Source organism: Lissotriton helveticus, chromosome 4_1 (assembly GCF_964261635.1).
Source record: "Lissotriton helveticus chromosome 4_1, aLisHel1.1, whole genome shotgun sequence".
In the NCBI taxonomy this organism is placed as follows: domain Eukaryota; kingdom Metazoa; phylum Chordata; class Amphibia; order Caudata; family Salamandridae; genus Lissotriton; species Lissotriton helveticus.
In genome coordinates, this window is record NC_136063.1 from 2,109,305,786 (window position 1) to 2,109,328,990 (window position 23,205).

General features: G+C 42.0%; 1 protein-coding gene across 2 annotated transcripts in view; it reads right to left on the bottom strand.

The window, feature by feature from the left end:
• GUCY2F (guanylate cyclase 2F, retinal) overlaps positions 1 to 23,205 on the bottom strand; it is a 267,791-nt gene that overhangs the window by 217,825 nt on the left and 26,761 nt on the right. For both annotated transcript variants that reach the window (XM_078685977.1, XM_078685978.1), the window contains exon 2: positions 18,662 to 19,489. In XM_078685977.1, coding sequence (XP_078542103.1) covers positions 18,662 to 19,397 — 736 coding nt within the window. In that variant the 5' untranslated portion in view covers positions 19,398 to 19,489. The remainder of the gene's footprint in view (positions 1 to 18,661; positions 19,490 to 23,205) is intronic.

Genomic DNA, 23,205 nt, shown 5'->3' on the forward strand with positions numbered 1-23,205 from the left:
AGTTGTGAGTGCGGCCTTGAGTACATCGGCCTAACGACACGTAAAATCAAGCTCCGGATCCAACAGCACCTAAGTACGATACGACAGGGCAGACTGACTACAAAGTTAGTGCAACATTGTCATCGCAATAAACACTCCTTTACTTGGGTGGTTCTGGAAAGAGTGGTGGGCGAGGCGCAGTCTATGGAAAAGCGCCTGGCAACTAAAGAAGCACGCTGGATATACCAGGACAAGGCTCAGGTGCTTGTCCGAAGCTTTGGCAGGCTCAGGTGCTTGTCCAATGCTTTGGCGGGCTGAGGTGCTTGTCCAATGCTTTGGTGGGCTGAGGTGCTTGTCCGAAGCTTTGGCAGGCTCAGGTTACAATGTGATTCAGGCCCTTCTCTTGTTTTATGTCAAGAAGTTGTGGCAGCTAAGGTTACTATCCTTACAAAAAATGTAGCTCAAAAGCAGGCTAAAACTTATTTTTTTGACATATAAATAAATTTTGCAGTAGCAATGCGGGCCCTGTTATGAGGCAATTAAGCTCGGCTGCCCTTCCCTTGTAATGGAGTTAACAATGAGAGGGTTTGGCTACTCAGCAGTAAGGCCACGCCAGCATAACAAATAATAACTACAAAATGCCAGTACTGCCGCTTATTCAACAACTTTAGAACATGAAGAGACAGAATAAAACTGACCCTTCTAAACTACTCTTTCAGTTTGAGTTAATTCGTTTATTTTTCACAATAAAATTCCAAATCATTTCAATTGAAGAAACTTTTTCAAAACACCTATGTCATGAAACACATTATACAAATCCCCACAGGAAACTTACACGCATACTAAAAAAGCATCAATCTTAACCATATCTCACTATTTTACAACCTCATTCTCTTTCTCAGACACACAAATGGCACCTCATTCATACTACTGTATCAACTCATTCGTACATTCCAACATACACGATATATACATTCACTAGAAACCCACCCTGGGGTACCAGCAGCTAATATTCTTATTCAATATTGGAAAATATAATTAATACATTTACAGATTTCAACAGTAGGCCATCAATAATACCAAACTACAAAAATTTTGAAATGATATCTTTGCTTGATTGGCCTAACAAAGAACGTGGTCGACGCGTTTCGAGTTCCTATGGGAAAAGAACTCTCCTCAGGACCAAATAGCTCTGAAAAACAAAGCAGTCTTGTCTTATTCTACTGATTTACAATAGAAACCTCATATTTCTATCTAATCGCACAGCCTGATACCTCTTACCTTTTCAGTCATTCAGCATATACTCTTGGGAATGCTTTCTTGTAATCCCTGAAAGTGAAAATTAAAAAGCATGTATGTAAAAATTATACAGTCCGTCTCTAACCAAAGGGTGGAAGGAGCATTATGTGCAAGAACTGTCTCTATGGCTTACTTGTGATCTTCAGGGCGCGAGGCGCCTCAATTGAGATGCTGTGTTCTCCTTTGTGCGCAATATATAGTTGGTGGTTTTCTGTAGAAAAAATATATTGCGCAATTGAGAATCATTGGGCTTGTTGCCAGTAATTCAAAGAGCAGTCCGAATGCCTCATACTACTCGTACCTGTACAGGTTCAATTGAGATCCAATTTTTTTCTTGAATGCTTTTCGCGGTCCGATTCTATAAACCAAAAAGAGGATTAAGCTCATATTACATTTTATTGGCCGGGGACTTGGAATTAATCATTTTTAACTGTTCCTGGCATCACGCGCAACATGGAATTTGCTTGTTTGTACTAATGAACAAGGACGACGCCAATTGTTCTGCATGTCCGTAATCTGTGTTTCGAAAATAATTGAATAGACTACAAGTCTTCGAATACATGGTGTTTTTTATTCGAAAATACAGCGTTGAAGCTCTAGTGAGGGCGACAATGATTCAAACTGAAAGCGGCGAGCCTTAAAGAGCGGCACTTGTGTTTTACGAATGGCCGCTCTGGCAGCATGTAAGCGTCTGCCTGAGAACCTGGTCTTTTACACATTAACATTGAGTTTAAACCTTTCTCTGTAGTACTAGATAAAATAAAAAGGACTCGTCTAAGCTTTAAAACGGAACTTCGTTTACCTTATTATTTCCAGACTCGATGCGCTTGTGTCTCCCGCGTTGGGTAGTTTGTTTACCCAAGGTAGCGTAGTTCGCGGACTCGTGATACTTGAGCGGGAATTAGCTCCATTGAATTATGGGAGTTGGAGTTCCCCACGATGTCTCTACACAGAATTTTGTTGTTCCGTCTCGGACTTAACTATGTGTTCAATACGTCTCGTGCGGCAGGTTTTGATTCTCATAATGTATTTGCATGTCAGGGTGCTGGTGTTTTTTGAAGAAATGTATCAAAAAATTGTGTGGCCATGATTGGAATCTTCCTAGTCCTGGCCCTATGATGGTGCATTCCTACTGTAGTTGGACCAATGTGAATCTGTAGTTAAAAAAAGGATGGTCTTGCAATTCATAGTACATACAATAAAACTGCTCCGAAGGTTTTTAAGAACAAGAGGGATTACACGTGATAAATTTCTGAAAGTTCATTTAATCCGTCTACGGCTGTGTTAAATTTGATGATTAACATACCTTCTCTTTTTGTCAGTTTGGCCTCGAGGTCACCTCCTCTCCTGTCTTGTTCGACCTTTGAGATTATTGTCCAAAATAAGTTCTTTTCTGTATGGGTGTGGGTGTGCCAGTGGTTCACTAGAGGAGCCGTTTGGACATTTTTCCTTATCCTAGATTTATGTTGGGATATGCGATGGCGTATTTCTTGATTGGTTTTGCCAATATAGACTTTTTGGCACGGTCAGATAATTCCGTAGATGACAAACATGGACTTACAGTTGGTAAAACTTTCGTGTTTCCAGAAGATTCCTTTGTTGGTAAACAGATCGCCCTCTATGGTGGATTCACAGCAGATGCACGTGCCGCATTTATGATGTCCTTTGATAGGTGGTAAATTTATCATATCTCTTAATGTAGGTGTTGGCCCGCCAGGAAGACAACTTACCGGTGGGCCAATTTCTGAGAATAAGGCGCAATTGTTCCTTTAAGGATGAATTCTTTTTTCATGCAAATAATTTGAAAGACAATCTATTGGCTAGGGGTTACCCCAAAAAAACTGGTTAGAAGAGCAATGAAACGGGCATGGTGGACCCCTCGAGAAGTGCTGTTGGAACCTAAAAAAAAAAAATGGATCGCATCGTGTGCTTCTCAACTTTTTGTTCCACATCAAATTGGCTAAAAAACCAGATCAAAAAGAATGGCACCTAGTTCAGAACCTAGACACAAAACTGAATGAAATACCACTATTTGCCTTCAAAAAAGACAGAAGCATAGCTAACCAGATCGCAAGAGCAGCACTGCCGAAAGAAAAAACACCTACATTAAGAGATATGATAAATTTACCACCTATCAAAGGACATCATAAATGCGGCACGTGCATCTGCTGTGAATCCACCATAGAGGGCGATCTGTTTATCAACAAAGGAATCTTCTGGAAACACGAAAGTTTTACCAACTGAAAGTCCAGGTTTGTCATCTTCGGAATTATCTGCCTGTGCCAAAAAGTCTATATTGGCAAAACCAATCAAGAAATACGCCATTGCATATCCCAACATAAATCTAGGATAAGAAAAAATGTCCAAACGGCTCCTCTAGTTAACCACTGGCACACCCACACCCATACAGAAAAGGACTGACTTTGGACAATAATCTCAAAGGTCGAACAAGACAGGAGAGGAGGTGACCTCGAGGCCAACTGACAAAAAAAAAAAGAAGCTATGTTAATCATCAAATTTAACACAGCCGTAGACGGATTAAATGAACTTTCAGAAATGTATCACCTGTAATCCCGCTTGTTCTTAAAAACCTTTGGAGCAGTTTAATTGTATGTACTATGACTTGCAAGACCATCCTTTATAACTACAGATTCACATTGGTCCAACTACAGTACGGATGCACCATCATAGGGCCAGGACTAGGAAGACACACAGTACGAAGGTACCATCATAGGTCCATGACCAGGAAGATTCCAATCATGGCCACACAATTTTTTGATACATTTCTTCAAAAAACTAGCACCCTGACATGCAAATACATTATAAGAATCAAAACCGGCCGAACGAGACGCATTGAACACATAGTTAAGTCCAAGACGGGACAAAGAAATTCCGTGTAGAGACATCGTGGGGAACTCCAACTCCCATAATTCAATGGAGCTAATTCCCGCTCAAGTATCGCGAGTCCGCGAACTACGCTACCTTGGGTAAACAAACGACCCAACGCGGGAGACACGAACGCATCGAGTCCAGTAATAATAAGGTAAACGAAGTTCAGTTTTAAAGCTTAGACAAGTCCTTTTTATTTTATCTAGTACTACAGAGAAAGGTTTAAACTCAATGTTAATGTGTAAAAGACCAGGTTCTCAGGCAGACGCTTACATGCTGCCAGAGCGGCCATTCGTAAAACACAAGTGCCGCTCTTTAAGGCTCGCCGCTTTCAGTTTAAATCATTGTTGCCCTCACTAGAGCTTCAACGCTGTATTTTCGAGTAAAAAACACCATGTATTCAAAGACTTGTAGTCTATTAAATTATTTTCGAAACACAGATTACGGACATGCAGAACAATTGGCGTCGTCCTTGTTCATTAGTACAAACAGGCAAATTCCATGTTGCGCGTGATGCCAGGAACGGTTAAAAATGATTAATTCCAAGTCCCCGGCCAATAAGATGTAATACGAGCTTCATCCTCTTTTTGGTTTATAGAATCGGACCGCGAAAAGCATTCAAGAAAAAATTTGGATCTCAATTGAACCTGTACAGGTATGAGTAGAGGCATTCGGACTGCTCTTTGAATTACTGGCAACAAGCCCAATGATACTCAATTGCGCAATATATTTTGTCTACAGAAAACCACCAACTATATATTGCGCACAAAGGAGAACACAGCATCTCAATTGAGGCGCCTCGCGCCCTGAAGATCAGAAGTAAGCCATAGAGATAGTTCTTGCACATAATGCTCCTTCCACCCTTTGGTTAGAGACGGACTGTATAATTTTTACATACATGCTTTTGAATTTTCACTTTCAGGGATTACAAGAAAGCATTCCCAAGAGTATATGCTGAATGACTGAAAAGGTAAGAGGTATCTGGATGCGCGATTAGATAGAAATAGGAGGTTTCTATTGTAAATCAGTAGAATAAGACAAGACTGTTTTGTTTTTCAGAGCTATTTGGTCCTGAGGAGAGTTCCTTTCCCATAGGAACTCGAAACGCGTCGACCACGTTCTTTGTTAGGCCAATCAAGCAAAGTTATCATTTCAAGAATTTTTTGTTGTTTGGTATTATTGATGGGCTACTGTTGAAATCTGTAAATGTATTTATTATATTTTCCAATATTGAATAAGAATATTAGCTGCTGGTACCCCAGGGTGGGTGTCTAGTGAATGTATATACGGTGTATGTAGGAATGTGCGAATGAGTTGATACAGTAGTATGAATGAGGTGCCATTTGTGTGTCTGAGGAAGAGAATGTAAATGTAAATGTATAGGCATTTATATAGCGCACTACTTACCCGTAGGGTCCCAAGGCGCTTTGACCGCTGCGAAACCCTTCCTGGCTTCCCTGAGAGATGGTCCCTTAATGGGTATCTCCAGGGTGAGACCAGGCATCCCCGGCGGTCTGGTGGGGCCGTTAGTGAAGATGAGTCAAGCTAATGCCCAGAGTTGCCGAGTGTGATCGCTGATCAGAGTGGGCACCGAGGCGAGAGAATTATCGAGTCCGCTGACCCTGGTCCAGAAACCTGCCGCGCCGGGAATCGAACCCTGGTCCCGGGCCGTCCTCTGCTCTCGGGTCTGCCGCCTCTAACCAGTGAGCCACACTACTTCACTGAGGTTGTAAAATAGTGAGATATGGTTAAGATTGATGCTTTTTTAGTATGCGTGTAAGTTTCCTGTGGGGATTTGTATAATGTGTTTCATGACATAGGTGTTTTGAAAAAGTTTCTTCAATTGAAATGATTTGGAATTTTATTGTGAAAAATAAACGAATTAACTCAAACTGAAAGAGTAGTTTAGAAGGGTCAGTTTTATTCTGTCTCTTCATGTTCTAAAGTTGTTAAATAAGCGGGAGTACTGGCATTTTGTAGTTGTTATTTGCTTCCCTTGTAATGGCCATGCTTGGGGTGCAGAGGTGGAAAGGGAAGCGAGGCATGATATGGCATGGGAGGGGCAGTATTACAAGGGTAAGAAGGCAGAGGGGATGGATAATGTGTCTAAAATTAACAGGTGGGAGGGGGGACCTCTGATTAATCAAAAACAGTCTGGTTGGCACTCAACAAAGTAGATCCAAGCAGAAGAAGGAGTTATATAAAGTCATTCACTCAAAATCATATATGTTAATAACTTAAACGAAGATCAAATAGATACGAGCCAAGTTTAGTTGTTAGACCTGTCTGCCTTAAGGTGGTCTTCCCCTAAACCTTTTGCCTTTCCCCCTCCTGTTTGGCTGAATTTATTTTTGTTGCCCTAAGGACTCTCTGCACTTTACCACTGCTAACCAGTGCTAAAGAACTTGTGCTCACTTCCTATAGCATGGTAAAATTGACTTATACTTGATTGGCATATTTAATTTACTTATAACTCCCTAGCAAAGTTGTATACCATATACCCAGGGCTGGTAAATTAAATGTGCTTATAGTGCCACTTACTTAAGTAGCCCCTTAAAACTAGTCCCAGGCTTACCACTGCAACCTGGGAGCAGTCTTAAACAACCAGTTCGACTCTGCAAGATAAACCCCTTGCCAGACCTAAAACTCCCTTTTTATCACATATTGAGTCACCACTAAGGTACATCCTAGACAGCCCATAGGGCAGGGTACATTGCATTTAAAAAGTGGGACATGAACTTTTATGTTTTAAATGTCCTGATGGTGAAAAACTCACACGTTTGTGTTTTACCTCTGTGAAGCCTACTGTAGTGTGTTTATCTAGGTACCTGAATCGATATTCCTATTCTTTGCCCTTGTCCGGTTATAAATCAATAATATCCCTACAACGGCATAGAAACCCTTTTCATAATTCAGTCATAGCGCATGCTGTCACATTAAGCAAGCCTACTCCTCCAGCCCCCTAGAAAGCACACCGAGTTCTTAAACAAATCCAAGCCTCCAGCAACCTGGGAAATCCCAGCTGCTTTGTTTTGATTTCGTCCGAGAACTCCTGTAAAGCACTGTAAGAACGACCAGTTCTTAGTGACATCTTTATTGACGTCTTATGTCCAGCCTTACGTCAAACCCGGCACCTTTCAGGTATAAATATACCAACGTTGCCTTAAGCAAACGCACGGTGGTAATCCTGGAGCAGAGCAGCTATCTACTTCCGAAGAGCCCAGCTGATGCGAGAGCCCACGACGCTGCCCCTCCCTTTTGACGCGCTGAGAAAGACGCTGTCTTTTCTCTTGCCGAGAAATCCAGCCTCCGGCGTTTCCAGCTTACCCTTGCGGGTGACTGGGATACCGAGTCCTGAGAGAGAGATACCAGCCCTCCTGCCTTCTAATACCCAGGTACTGAACTGACTAAACCCTTACAGAGAATTCTTGAGTCAGATCCTTGGCAAAACAAACTTAACTTAAACTGCTACTTACTTACTCCCTCCCACGTATTAGGCTTAGGTCAGGTACACCGGGGTAGGCGTAGTTAGAAGCACCAGTTGAGTACGATTAGTCAATGTATATATGTATGTATCTATTTTATCCATTTTAAAGTATCATATGGCTAAGAAACCATATCAATGCTTTTACAGTATTATTTCATAATCCTGCTTTTACTGTATGCACTTTACTTAACTATAAGTATTGCAATTGTAGCAATTCATTTCTCTTGTATGAGGAAAGAGACTGCTCAATAAATAATACCTTTTATTGAAAACGCCCGTCTCTCTTTTTCTCTGCAATCTGGTGAAACTAAGTACGCACTTATTGACTGAGTGAAATAGCTGTCTTTTGTTTTCACACGACTCTAGAGATACACTCTTATTCAGAGAGAGCAAAGTTGTCATGTTTTATGGTTGTCGGAAACTAAATCCCTTCTTGTCTATCCAGGGAGGTTAAACTCCTCCTCGCTTACTCGAGAAAGTTTCTAGTGAACTCTGAGCTAGCTGGCAAAAAACTTAAGTCTAATATAGTCAGTAGAGACCTAGTTAACCTCAGTCCTACGTCTACACTACTGAAGATATTATTCCAATGCGCAGAGCCTAATGGGACTATAGGAAATACACTACATGGCGCCCAACGTTTGGTAAGGCGATAAATCTAACGCAAGACGTTAGAGTAACTCAGTCGTCCTTTTTCACACAGACCCTTTTTTCCCGTAAATATTCCAAAAGACGTCTGGAGTGGGTAAAAGGTTAAAATCCGCCGGAACTTAGTAGGAAGAGATTTCTATGTATAGTTTTTGGTTTATTCAACGTTGAAGGATACAGTGTTCCAAAATATTGTGCCCCTAATCTTTGTTTCCTTGAAAACCTGATCTGCAACAAAAACCTTTCTGTCAGTAAAAATGTCAGAAACTGAAGAAGATAGGGAGGCAGCTAGAATAGCAGCTCATCTCCTAGAGGATGACAATAGTCTCCTGCAAACCGACCCGGATGCAATACTCATTCCGGTCAACATAAGAAAAACTATAACTGTTAAACTTATAGAAAATTGACTAACATCGAGAGGTGGTACAGTCATATTCGTAATTGAGGCACATGAATATCGGCAGACAGAGGTATTCTATTCATGGATAAACTTTCCAGCAGCAAACGCTGTCACAAATGAATTCCACTGTTACAAAATAGAGGAACCACCGGATGACTACACTCCTTTCGAGGAGGTGGAAATACCATTAAAATACCAAGAGCACCTGCTCTGGTTTAAAGGCGCCCTAAAACATAATAATCACATCACCAGGCTCGGTCCACTAGGTAGACCAGGAGCAACATGGCCGGTTCTAGCCAGCTACACACCACATCCCAACATCGAAAAAATGTCAATACCAGAACTTTTAGCACAGCTAAAACAACTGATTAAAATTCATAGACAATTAGTCCAATATGTAATGCGGACTTCAACAGTCCATCCAGCTATTAACATTCCACAGCTGACCCCTCATCAGGGGAATACAAATAAAATAACACCACAGAACATACAGTCATGTCTGGGTAAAGTACCCATAAAACGGGAACAAATTCCATTCTGGTTAGCACAAAAAATTACTCAAATAGAGGCAGTATTTCCGGATACTACCCCTACTGAGAAACACAGAATTCTGACTATCTGTCTTCCAATGGGGATCGCACCACATGTGGAAGACTGTGACACTTGGGGCACAGTCTTTGCTTCCATTTACACAAAAACACATGGTGTTCCGTTCATGGCGGTAATACCCGATGTGCTAAGACAGATTCAAAATGCATACGGTCCAGAACCTGCTTTAACTCTGGGTATGAAATTACTGAAAGACTTCAAGCAGGTCTCAGCTTTATTATCATCTAACATAAAAGGAGAAGCAGCATCTGTGGCGATCCGCCAGAAATTGAAAGAAACAGATATAGCAGAACAACCATTTGAACTTGCCAGAATCATAGAAAAATCCTATGAAGAACTAGGAAGAGATAGTTTGGGTGGGAAACCAGTAAAACCCCAACTAACTGAAAATCCTGAAAAAATATTTATTAAAAATAATTTAAACACTCCAAAAAAGAGCTGGGATGGAAATAAACAATCCACTCCCAAAGAAAAAAGATTCCAGTCCAGAGGAAGGTCTCCTCGGCGGAGAGAAAGATCTCCGGACCAAGGACACAAGTCTCCCCAGAGGGAGCCCTCTGAGAAAAGATACAACCTTAGAAATAGGGATAATTTGAAGAAACCTGATAGATATCAAGATATTGATGCACGTCCCTCTCGATCTTTTCAACCTTCCTCGCAGAAATCGGAAAGAAGAGGACGGTCAGAACACAGGGAAGAGCATGTCAAGTCCAAAGACAAGGAACCTGCTCATCAAAGTAAAAAATTACAATTTCCAAAAAAGAAGGTAGCCAGTATAAAAGTAATCAAACATGCCGAGGATCCTGAGGACACAGCTGAAAAACAGAGAGTGGGCTCAGACAATGCTAGACAGCGCAGCAGAAGTGAGCATAGCTCGCAAGATCCTGATGAATCATCTGGAGACAGTGGACACGAATGAATACATTCAGGTGGAAACTGCAGATACCAGAGTTAGCAAACCTCATAAAATATACGAAATAACATTACGTATAGAGGGAGATAAGACTAGGAAAATAAGGGGTCTATTTTGGAATAACCTCTCAAAAGGCTATGACATCCTTTTAGCTGAAAAAGACTGGCCACCGGAGTTTGTCAGGGAGTGCCCTCATGGCGAAGAAATGATTATGCCTGCCTTCTCAAATCACATTCCAATTCATAAAAAATATACACTTGCAAGAAAGTGGGCAGTAGCCCAAGCTCCTGCATTATATAAAAACCATGTTGGGTGGGATGAGGACTCTCCTCCTCACAAAATCCAGTTAAAAAGTCAACCAACTGCACAAAGGCAGTACCCAATTAAGCAAGATGCTAAAAAACAGGTTAGGGAGATCTTAGATCAACTTGAATACCATGGGGTGATTGAAACATGCACCTCACAAATGAACAATCCTTTGTTTCCTGTCTCCAAGCCAGACGATTCATATCGTCTGGTTTTGGACTACAGACACCTTAACTCATGTTGCAAAACTTTTGCAGTATAAAACTCACATAGTGCAGCACTAATGAATAACATCGTGCGCAAAAAATACAAAACAACATTAGACATCTCTAATGGATTCTTTTGTCAAAATATAGCACCTGAAAGCAGGTATTTAACCGCTTTCTCAATAATGGGCTCGCAGTAAAATTCTGTCGACTCCCACAGGGGTTCAAGAACAGCCCAGGATTATTCTCAGCAAGAGTAACAGAGTTACTACAAATGTATGATGATGAGGCATTATCTTATGTCGATGACATCTATCTAACAGATGATGACTTGGATACTCACTTGAAAAGAGTGAACACCATAATACTTGGGTTCGCAGCAGAGGGTTACAAATTCAACTTTAAAAAGTCACGAATTGCCCATCTAACTGTCCTGTTTTTAGGATATGAATTATCAAGTGAAGGCAAAAGCCTGGCAGACAATTTCTTAGAGAAATGTGCTGTAATTCAAGCACCAAGAACGCTGAAAAACTTACAATCAATTCTAGGTTTCCTGAATTTTCGGAAGAACTTACATTCTAAATTATGCAGAGAGGGTTAAACCTCTCTATGAACTAATAAAACCAGATTTTAAAACAATCAATTGGACTCAAAAACACACAGAAATTTTTAGATCATTGCAAACAGACATGTTAACTAAAACAAAATTGCAAACACGCGATAACACACGCAACCTTGTGATCCGGGTCATCCCAGGAAGATGCGGATTCACATACCTAACCTCTAATGAGGGAGAAACTGTACCAATAGCATACAAATCACATTTGTACACAGAAGCTGAAAAAACATTCAGTATTAAGGAAAACATTGTACATGCGGTTCAAACAGCTGTAGCAAAAGAAAGAGACCAAGCCGAAGGCAGACGGATTACTGTCATAACAGCAGAATCAGCCTTTGAGGCATTAACAAGCCCATGTAATTTAACTACCGTGGCATTAAATCCAAAATGGATTCAATGGGAAAATTCTCTTGCTACAGACAAAGTGAAATACTATTTTGGTCCGAACTTGAAAAGATTAAAAAATCTAGAATATGAAAGAGAATATCCTCTGCCAATCGACATTCTGCCCATACAACAGTACGCCTGTGTAATATATACAGACGGATATGCACAACCCTCAGTTTGGGGAAAACAAGCCTATAACGCCACATACTGATGCATATTGATACTCCTGCTTCGTTATGGCAAGCCACGTCACAGACAAGACTCCAGCAACAATGGAAGAAACGATCCTAGCTATACGCTACTGGGACCGCATAACTAAAGTCCTTGGATTAGCCCGGCTAAGAGATCTGAATATGACCTGGTTTCTTTCATTCAGACCCATCTGGCAGAACTGTATCTTACCTGTGTTAAGATGTATGCTGTGCGGAGAAGAATGCGTGTTAGACGTCTGTCTCACACTGCAATCAGAAGTACCATTGGATACAGATACTTTGCTAAGTCCAGTAAAGGCTCATGCATCGTGTTGTCACCAGCGGTTACCCATCCTGATGACGGCATTCGTTGAGACTTCACCACTGCGATTGAAGGGTAGTGAAGTGCAAGATGAGAGCAGCATCAACCAGGTACGACCTTCTGTGAGCACTGCTGATCCTGTCATCGATGATAGCAATCATTCTCACGACTGCACAGTTGCGGCATTTTCCAACTTGGTAGAACTTTCACCTGGTCTCGCACTTTTCTTTTCTGTATTAAGAGCCATTTCATGTGTAATTTTCGCAAAATCATTCCGCTAATATATATATCCTGTTTTATGAATGATTACTCTCCTTGAAATACTGTACCTATACTCATTTTTCGTGTATTTCGCATACGCCATTTCAGATGCAAAAAATGTATTTTGGGGTAGATCGGTATACACATGCACCGTTAGATATGTTTACTATTGCTTAGTTTAATAATTATGGACATGAATTTGTGGAGTGGGTGTAGTGTGTTTATCTAGGTACCTGAATCGATATTCCTATTCTTTGCCCTTGTCCGGTTATAAATCAATAATATCCCTACAACGGCATAGAAACCCCTTTTATTTCTTGTTTCTTTTCCTGACTAAACCAACACAGAATAAGATTTTGTGATAAAATGAAATTGATTTCTAAGTAAGTTCCATGTAAACACTTGTTGTAAGCTATAATTTTTAGAAGTTGCCATTTTCTTGTCCCAACTATTTGGTGCCTGGAGCCTAATTCCTGGGTCACAAGACTAGATGTAGTTGCCAGTTGGCCTTTGTGTATTCTCCAAGACAGCCACACAAAAGAGGGTTTGGGTGTTGGCAGGATAGGCCATCTAAGCAGGATGGGGGACGGAGTTTAGCACAGTCCCACTTGCTCTTCAAAGACTGTGCCTGAGCTCACACACAAAGAACTACACACTAGCTCATTGCGCCTACAGACAGCCTGAGACCAGGACAGGCAGGCAGGAAATTCCAGACACTTCTGTGGGGGGAAAACTGCAGAAAGTTCTTCCACTTCAAAGTTGGCATCAGGTATAAAAATAGGACCCTCAGGCCCACACTTCAGTTCACTTCTTAACCTGCGGAAGGAGTCTCAGAGAACTGCCCTGCTGCCTGTGACCTACTGTGCACTTCAGAGGATTGCCCTGCTGCACCAACAGGACTATTCTGCAGATTGAAGCCTGCCATGTGCTTGCAAAGGTCTTCCCTGCTGCTCGAGATCTGATATCCTGCTTGAACACCAGAGTGACTCCAAGTGCTAGTTGTCAGAGCCTTAGGGCAGAATAGGTTCCAACCACCTTGTACCTCACTTGGACTCAGCCTGAGTGAGTCATCACCCTCCAAGTGGTGGAAGTGGTGGTAAAGGTGCCCAGATAGCCAAAATCCAAAACTTGGGGCTTAGAACATTTTCTTCCAGAAACTTCTCTTAGAACCAAGAGGAGACTGAGACCTACCCGCTCACTGATCAAGTCGGTCTGACTTCGCGACAGCTCCGCTACCTTCATCTCCACAGCAGAAAATCCTTTTCAGTATCTCCTCAAAGAAGGGGTATCCAGCCTTGTGGAGCCCTTATCAGCTAGAGCCTGCAGCTTCCTCCCACTAGAGATTTCAGGCTTCCATAACAGAGACTAAGTCAGAATGTAGAAATTCTCACTACGACTTCGTCCAGCGATTTCCCGACGACAATGCCCCGTCCTTGGACACTACCGGCTGCCTGCCCCGCTGGACTTTACGTACTCAGGTATTTTTCTTGAAAAATTCTTCAAGTCCGAAGGTAAGCAGAGACCGGGCCCAATCCACTTCATGTATCGAAACTCTGCTCCATCGCAATCGGCCATAACTTTCAACTTTGTCCTGGTCTCGTGTCACTAGATGTCTGCAGCTGGCGCGCAGATCTTTTTGACGCTATTATACACTTCAAACTTTAAAAATTCTGAACTTTCATTCTACTGATTTGATTTTGTCATTTTGGTGTCAACTAATTTAATAAAATGCACTCTATTTTCCTATAGTAGTGTAGGATTGTTCTTGTGTTGTGTTTTCATTTTATTACTGTTTAAGTGATACATAAATACTTTACACATTGCCTCTAAGTTAAGCTTTATTGCCTTTGTGTCAAGCTACTTGACACAGGTTAAACTAGTGACTTTTTGTGATTCACCCTGACAAGGATTGTGGCTGCTGCATGAGTAGGGTTTGACCCCACTCAACCAACAAACTAATTTCTCACAGTAGTGAGCGAACATTACAGTATAGCGCTCTAGTTCTCTGAGCCCTAATTGTGATGTGGAATTCATGTCCGATGTTAAACCATTTTTAGCATTCAGCATAGCACCATATGGTATGGTGGCAACATGAATCAGGGATAGGTAGGAGGGCAATGGATTCTGCAGTAACATTTCGAAATGGGGACAAGAGTCAGACAAAGACGTAATAATAATAATAATAATAATAATAAGGGAATTTTATATATAGCGCTTGGTTACGCTAAGAAGCGTGTCCCCGCGCTGGAACTGAAAACTCAGAACAGAAGTAAGGGAAAGGCCCGATTATCTTGAAAATAAGTGTGTTTTAAGTTTCTTCCGAAAGCTCGGTTCAGAAGGATCCAAGCGGAGGTTGAGAGGTAGGGCATTCCAGCTCTACGCCGCCAAATAGCGAAAGGATCTTCCTCCCATGCGGGTCCTGCTCACCCTAGGGACCTTTAATAGGCCTCCATGTGAGGAGCGCAGAGCGCGAGAGGGTACATGCCTAGTGACAAGGTTCTGGAGTGGTGCTGGCGCCTTCCCAGCAAGGATGCAATGGCAAGTGCAGAGGGCTTTGAATTCAACTCTGCTCCTTACTGGCAACCAGTGGAGGGTCTGAAGGGCAGCTCTGGAGTCCGATCTTTTAGGGAGTTTTAGGATAAGGCGGGCTGCCGCATTCTGTAAAACCTGAAGGCGGTTTGTTGCCTTACAGGTTGCTCCCAGATACAGTAGGTTGCCGTAGTCTAACCGCGATGTGACAAGTGCATGCACCAGCGCTCTACGGGCGGACGTGGGAAGGAGAACGAGGACCTTCCGTAGGCTTTTTAAAACGATAAAACATACACCCGCCACCCGGTCTATCTGGGGTCCAAAAGACAGGTCAGCATCAAGCCAGACCCTAGGTTTTTGACTTCTTGACGAGGTGTTGGAACCTCACCTAAGCATGGGGGCCACCATGCCGACGACCAGACAGATTGGTTCCTCCCCACCACGAGCACCTCGGTCTTGTTGCCGTTTAATTTAAGGCAATTAGTGGACATCCAGGTTGCAAGATCTTGCATGCAAGCTCTGAAACTGTCCATGGCAAGGCCGGGCGCACGTGAAAGGGAGATAACCAGCTGCGTGTCATCGGCGTAGGACACAATTTGCAGCCCATGACCCACAGCAATGGGAGCCACTGGGGAGACATAAAGATTAAAAAGGGTGGGGCTCAGGGACGATCCCTGGGGATATGGTCTTCTGTAAATAATGTTTTCATAGATAGCTAAACGGACAAGTTCCAAGAGTTTATCCTTATGTGTCGGTATATTGAGTGATACCAGTGTCTAAGTATGCATACCTAGGCCACTGCCAAAGAGGTAGAGCTCCATCTGGTTAACGTGAGATGATATATCAGAGGTGTTGTGCAGTATTTCAAGGGTAGCTAAGGGTTAAAATGTGTTGACATTAATGTCGCACATAGTGCTCCAGGTCACAGACCAGCATGAGAGTAGGGGCCAGATGTACGACCCGTTTTGCATGCGCAAACGGGTTTGCGAACCCATTTGCGCATGCAAAACATATTGGGCCATGTACATAGCCTATTTAGCGACTCGCACTTTTTTTGCGACTCGCTAAATAGATTTTGCGACTCGCTATATGGAAGGGGCATTCCCTTCTAAATAGCGAGTCTCGAAACAATGTACCAATGTTTTACAATCGCAATTGCGGTCGCAAAACAATCGCAATTACCACCTACTTCAAGTAGGTGGTAATGCATTTGAAAAGGGGAAGGGGTTCCTAGGCGACCCCTTCCCCTTTGCAAATGCTTGTGAAATAATTTTTTAAGGGCAGGCGTGGTCCCAGGGAGCTCTGCCTGCCCTTAAAAAATTCAATAAAAACTATTTTTTTTTTAAATGCATCCCATTTTCCTCTAAGGAAAACGGGCTGCATTAAAAAAAAACTGCTTTATTAAAAGGCAGTCGCAGACATGGTGGTCTGCTGAGCCCAGCAGGCCACCACCCCTAGGAGGGCTGACATTCACAATGGGCTCGCAAATTGCGAGAGGCTCATTAATATTAAGGAGCCTCACAATTTGCGACCCCATTGGGCATCGCAAAACAATGTAAACACACTGTTATATATTTCATTTAGTGCATCGCAATTTGTCGCAAATCGCGAGGTACTAAATGAAATATCTGGCCCAAGGAATGGAAGCATTCACTCTAAAGAAAGCATTATGCAATCAGGTCCATCCGATCTACACCATATATTGTCTCAATGAAGGCGAGCAGGAAAAAAGTTTAGACGGATCCCATTACTAGTTCTCGAGTATCTTGAAATAGTTACGCTTGAGCTTTGATATCTTCAGATGCATTTGTGGGGATGATATTTCTATTGCACGGTAGTGGGGCACGTTATATTGACAGAACCAGCAGAGTTCTGCCTCTAAAGTAGACAAAACCAGATATGGCTAGTAACTCTCTTATAGAGGTTGTATGTTTGGATGTATTTCAATATTAGGAACCTGTGTGGTTGTATAGGAGCAGTCCCTAGGCAGTAGTTCAGGCAAGGTGGCATATGATTGTATCTCTATATATGACTGTCATTCAGATAATACACATGGAGGTTACAAAAAGATATGATAAGCCCTCTCTCCAGCATGTCTCCTAATCTATCTAGATCCACCTCCAACTCTGTTTTCCTGTTACGTTTGCAAGTCTGAAGACCAGCACTGTTCCACAAAGGGGCTGACATCTAACTAAGGATCTATTTGCAGGCTGAAGGCATGGCATGTATGACTGGGCTTGTCAATAGGATTACAGGAGCTATGGTGCCATACGACAATCCTAGCCCCTGGGGGTTTTGTAATGTATTACGCTCTATCCTGGCCGAGGCAGGGATGTACTTTGACTGTGGCATCAAATATACCAGTTGCTACAGTTGGTGCATTATGTTATAAGACTACATCAGATAGTTTGTCTTGTTGCAATTAATGTACTCGAAGGCAAGATCTCAAGTACCATATATGATGTAGCTATATATGCATTTAAAAGCATGATGATTATGTCAGACAAGATTGATTTCCATTAGTAATGGAAGAATGCTTTAAATATAGTCAAATTGGGACGTCACAGTCCTTTTGACAATGAGCACTTCTGGAGATGTGACCAATGGGCAAAGTCATCGGCAGTCTTGGTGATTAGAGGTTGCAGGTTCTCATAGCACACTTGTTTGACATGGGTAGCATTATATTTATACTGTCCGTCATAGGAACATCTAACATATGGTCACAAACAGTGATGGTCTCTCTTGTGAAGCTGTTATCAGAGTTACATTTCTATGGGACTGCAGTCATGCAGCATCCAAAATCAAGCATCGTCATGGGGTGAAAAATGGCACATGCCTGATCAACCCCCCAGCAGCATATGTACACACATATGTAACTCCGTCATGCCCCCAGAGAGTGGAGGATAGACAAGCAACACAGGTGTCTACCAGGTATTATGATCAATCCAAGCTGTCACACTACCTTGCAGTACCACTGGCAAGAGCTAGTTGTGATACTTGTGGTAAACCATCCAGTAATAAAATGCCACCCCTCAATGCCAACAATCACTGTTGGACCTGAGGTATAAGACACAGGTATTTGTTTTCTGATTGGCATAAAGAGTCCCTTTTCTTATAGAGAGCACACATTTTATTTTTCTAATAGAAGAGTTCTAAGAATCCTCTGAGAATAAAATGGGGCAAGTCCCTAGCCTGAATGCTAGCATAGGTTGGGTCTGTTGAAATAATTCTGAGCCAGTGACAGAGAATAGATGGGTTAACTGCAGCATTGGCAACAGTACAGGACATCATTATCCTGCTTGATACAACAATAGTATTATGCAAAGGATGTATTTGCTGGTATTCTACTCTATGAATAAGTTCATATACGAATAATCAAAACAAGTTCTCCCAGTGCACAGTTCCTCCACTCTAGGGTCACAGAAGACAAAAGAAATAGAAAGGTGGGTGTGCTTCTGTGGTAGTCACAATCTGGGCTGCACAAATTCCCCAAAAATTGTTATGAAAAGTTCTTTCTCTGAATAAGACATATTCTTTACTCAGTTTGCTAAAAGCTACAGTAATATGCATTCTTAGTTCAATGTAAGCACTAGGCTGTAAACTGGAAATCATTACTCACTGCGAAGATTGTCCACCTTACGGACTTTTTCCAGGGCTTTTCTGATATTCCTTGTATCTTCACTCACAGAAGTAACAATGCCCACTGGCAGACCATTGCTCCGAAGGGCATTTGCAACCTTATTTCCCGTGTCTTTCCAGAGGTCCTCATTAGATGAAATAATACCAACGTGTGCCCACTGGAAGTACTTCATTACATTGAAAAGGACCCTGGTTGGTGACGGAAGAGTCCTTGCAAACGTAGGATAGCTTTTCACGTTGTCTAATTCATAGTTGATACACGCCCAGGAGAACACCGCTTTGTTCCAGTTTTTGCCAAGGAGGGTGGCAGCATCGCAGTATCCAGGGTTGGAAGGACCGATGAATGCTGAGGCCACCCCAGAATAGGACAGAAAACTTGAAAGAGCTTTGGAAGTTTGGCAATCTTCTTCAAGTACCACATAGTTGAAGGGAATCCCGATGTCTAAGGATAAGTCCCTGTTGATGCGCTCAATGGCGAGCTTGGCGGCGGCACTGGGTAGGGCTTTGGAAAACAAAGGGTCACAAGACCATGGACCTACAACGCCAACTCGGTATGGAATAGAATGCGAGAGCTGTGGAAAGAGGACGATGACTATCAGAGACCAGCACAGGAATATCCTTGCTGAGAAGTTTGAAAATATAAGGTATTCACTTTCATTCCATCTCAGGTGGTTGGTACATCTTAAGACACAGGTATTAAATGGCTCTTGTTGCATTGCACTTATGTGTTTTACGGTACAGGTAAATGAAGTGGTATTCAAGCTTTACTTCAGTTCCGTCATGAGATCAAAGCTGCATTTCCAGTCACCTGATAAAGAAATAAATATACATTATTTAGAGCCTCCGTAATGTTTATGTTTCTCAAAGGCACCTTCGAGTAAATCATACATTAAATTGCTTTTTGTTTTCATTGATAGATATGTGCATTCTACTCATATTGGCTTTATACTATCATTTTCAATCTCAGAAATGTAGATGTTCTCAAGTCAATAAATACTAAAGCTCTAGAGTTGCCTTTTTAGATCTGATTGAAGAGAAGTTAACCTTTCATTGGTCGCTATTGAATTTGCCAAAAAAGATATCAAAGAAGATGACTTGACATGCAGAGAAACTACCAACCCCAGACATTTCTAGACAACTTGAGGAGTCCAGGGTAGTGCAACCTGATCAAATCCCAGCACTTTTTCTTATCCAGAATGTCCTGCAATTATCAAATTTTGGAAAAAATCACAGAATGTCCTCACATTTCAGTGAGGGAATGTTCCAGAATATGTGCAAAATAACGCAAATACTATCAATAAGCTTTTTCTAAATTTTGGTCAATGAAATTGGTATGTAACTTGTGTGGATGGGGCCATCACCCAGGCCTGGAACAGCCCAGAAACATAGAGGTGAAACATCAGGGATTTTGCTTTAAAAGAGCATCGATTCTTGAGATGGCGGTAACTATGGTATGTGGGCCTATGTTCTGCAAACACCCAGTAAAAGCCCCAAATGCCACATATATCTAACAATTAGACACCTGGCAGAATCCAGAGTGGTAAAGCTGTCAGGAAGACCAGCCCCAGCCTTGGCAAGTGAGAGAAAATTGGCGTTAAGCATAGTTATTACACTCGTAGGGAATTCTGGTCAAGAAAACCTGTTTGAATCCACGCAAGCCAAACCACCTTTGATTCCTCTTGTTCTCTAAACTTCAGAAATGCCCAGGGATGTTAGGGCGACCCTTGGCCCCACTGTTGCAGCCATGGACATGGAAACCCAATGGTACCTTTTCGGTGGAGATTGATGCTCTGAAATTGAGCTGTGCCCCCAGCCACGGATGTATGACGTTACAACGCAGGCTATTACAACGCCTGCCTTTACAACGCAGTTTTTACATCGCAATCCATTACAACGCATAGTGCTTTTGGGTGTTGGATAGTGAATAGTTTAATTTACTATTCCAACTCCAGTCCCCGTGGACACTAGGGAAGGTGTTGGATAGTAAATTAAACTTATTCCCTATCCTAGAGCGCCCCCCAGTGCAATGCGTTGTAATGGTTTGTGTTGTAATGACCGTGTTGTAATGGTAGTGCGTTGTAAAAGTTTCTTTGTAAAGGTTGTTTACCGCTCAGCATGCATGGCATGCTGAATGCCCCTCAAATGTTTTAAAAGTGTATATCTCAGGCTTTAAGAGACACTCTTTCCTTGCACCTCGAGGTAGGGATCTGACAGGGATATCATTATGGTGCAAGCACCAGAGGGATTCCCAGTCCTGGGTGCAAGAACATCAGCTATACATCATCTGAACTTCAGAGTTGGTTAAAAGGATGCAGAGAACACGTAGTCTGCACCAAATGGGTTCAAATAAAAGAACAACCCAGGACACAATAAAGCACAAGTCTACAGTGAAACTTCCAAACAATAGCAGGTGTGAGAATCTTCTGGGGTGAGTTCACACCTAAGAGCATGAGGCTTTTTCTTCGCATACGTTGACTGAAGCTGGGCATGTGAGGTAAGGTCTTATATACGAAGTTGGAACCTGGGATAAAAGGATTTACCTTCCATTTACCAAATTATCCTCACATATGAATGTTGTACAAGGCACTTGATCACAATACACTGTGCATCTCGGTCTGTATCTGGCATAAGATAGCTGTGTCTTGGCATAGGAGTCTCTGCTGGTAGATGATGGCAGGTTTTCGGGAGAGTTTTACTTACAACATGGAAGATGTCGGTCTCCAGGGAAGGCGCAGGTACTTGGCATGTGAGGCTGTACCCAGAATGTAAAGTTTATTTGGCATATGATGGCTGTGCTTGGACATATGAAAACTACCTGGGAAACAAGGATTCACCTTGGGCATATTAGACTATTCCTGGCACATGAGGCTGTTGACATCCACAGGACCTGTGCTGTTACACTTGGCCAAAAATCTTAACACCGAAGTATCTGAGACTGCACACAGCATCTCATGGCTTTATATGAATATATGGTGCCATTGTTAGCATATGATGACTGTACCTATTGGCTCTGAGTTTAGGAAGGCACAGCGCAAAGCTATGCTTTATGAAATGACTGATATGAAAAGTGGATTAGGTTAGCTCATATAAATATAGAGGCATCGTCTATGATAGCCGGGGTTCATTTAATGCTCTTAAAGCTTCCTTTGACTCAAAAGCAATAGCATTGACTTCTGCTTTAAAAAAATCATATGCCAATCTGCAGGGCCCTGCCATTCGAGCCTCTATTGACAGTCATTCAAGGTAAGCTGGAGCCCTTCCTAACCTATGGTCTTGATTTTGTCCCAGTTGGGCTAGTAATCCGTCTGAATACACTGGTAGCAAATGCTTATAGCAAATTTTTCTCTCTTCTATCACATTCAGCACAGCGCCAGATTAGGTGGCAATTTGGCCTTCGTAATTTACTTATTGCGAGGAAATTGTTCTTAATCACATTAACGCACAAAATAAAATCATCTACTCAAAATACATTGTCACTATGGGCCATATGTATCAAGCCAAATTGACTTCGCAAACGCCGAAATTCGCAGAATTTAGGCGTTTGCGAATGCAATTTGGACTTATGGTATGTATCAAGGAAATCTGCTTGAAAGATAAGGAATCACAAAATTTGAGATTCCTTATCTTGCGATTGCATTTAAGGAATCGCAAATTTTGCGATTCCTTACATGCAATGTAAGAAGCCAAAAAAAAATGCAAATTGGCCTTAAGGAATCGCAAATTACCACCAACTTCTAGTTGGTGGTAAGTTGTGATTTCCTTTCAAAATGCATATTTTTTCATTTTTCAAAGTGCCATGTGACGCACAGACATGCCCTTAGGGCATGTATGTGCACCACATGTGCACCCATGCAGATTTCAGGGGTGCAACAGGGTGTCCTTTGGACACCTCTGCACTCTTAAAAATATTCACAATTTGCGATTAGCAAATTGCGAATCGCAAATTTCCCCTTCATTCCTATGGGCCTCCTGGCCCATTGAAATGAATGGGAAATTATTCCTTAATTGCGATTAGCAATTTGCTAATCGTAATTAAGGAATTTGAAGGAATCGCTAAAAAGAAGCAATTTCCTACATACATACCATTTTGCGATTTCTAAATAGCGATTCCTTAAAAATCGCTATTTAGGAATCGCAAAACGGAATGTTGATACATATGGCCCTATATCTCGAATGAAATTTTAAGTAGTTCTCAGGCCAAGGTCAATCAGTGGATACAGCTTCTCACGGAATCAATAAACCAATTTGAGCTCGAGGGCCACTAACTAGCAATTTTTAAAAGAACTGCTAATTCCTTGGAAAAAAAGCATAGGTGCACATGCATCAAAATAGGCAATTGAGATTCCTTAATTGCGATTATTAAGGAATCGCAATTATGGAATTGAAATTGTCTACGCATGTAGAAATTGCAGCCAAATGTGCGGTTCCTACACATTCCTTAATTGCGACTCGTAAATTGTGACTCGCAATTAAGGAATGGTTTCTCATTCATTCCTATGGGCCTAGAGGCCCAGAGGAATGCCC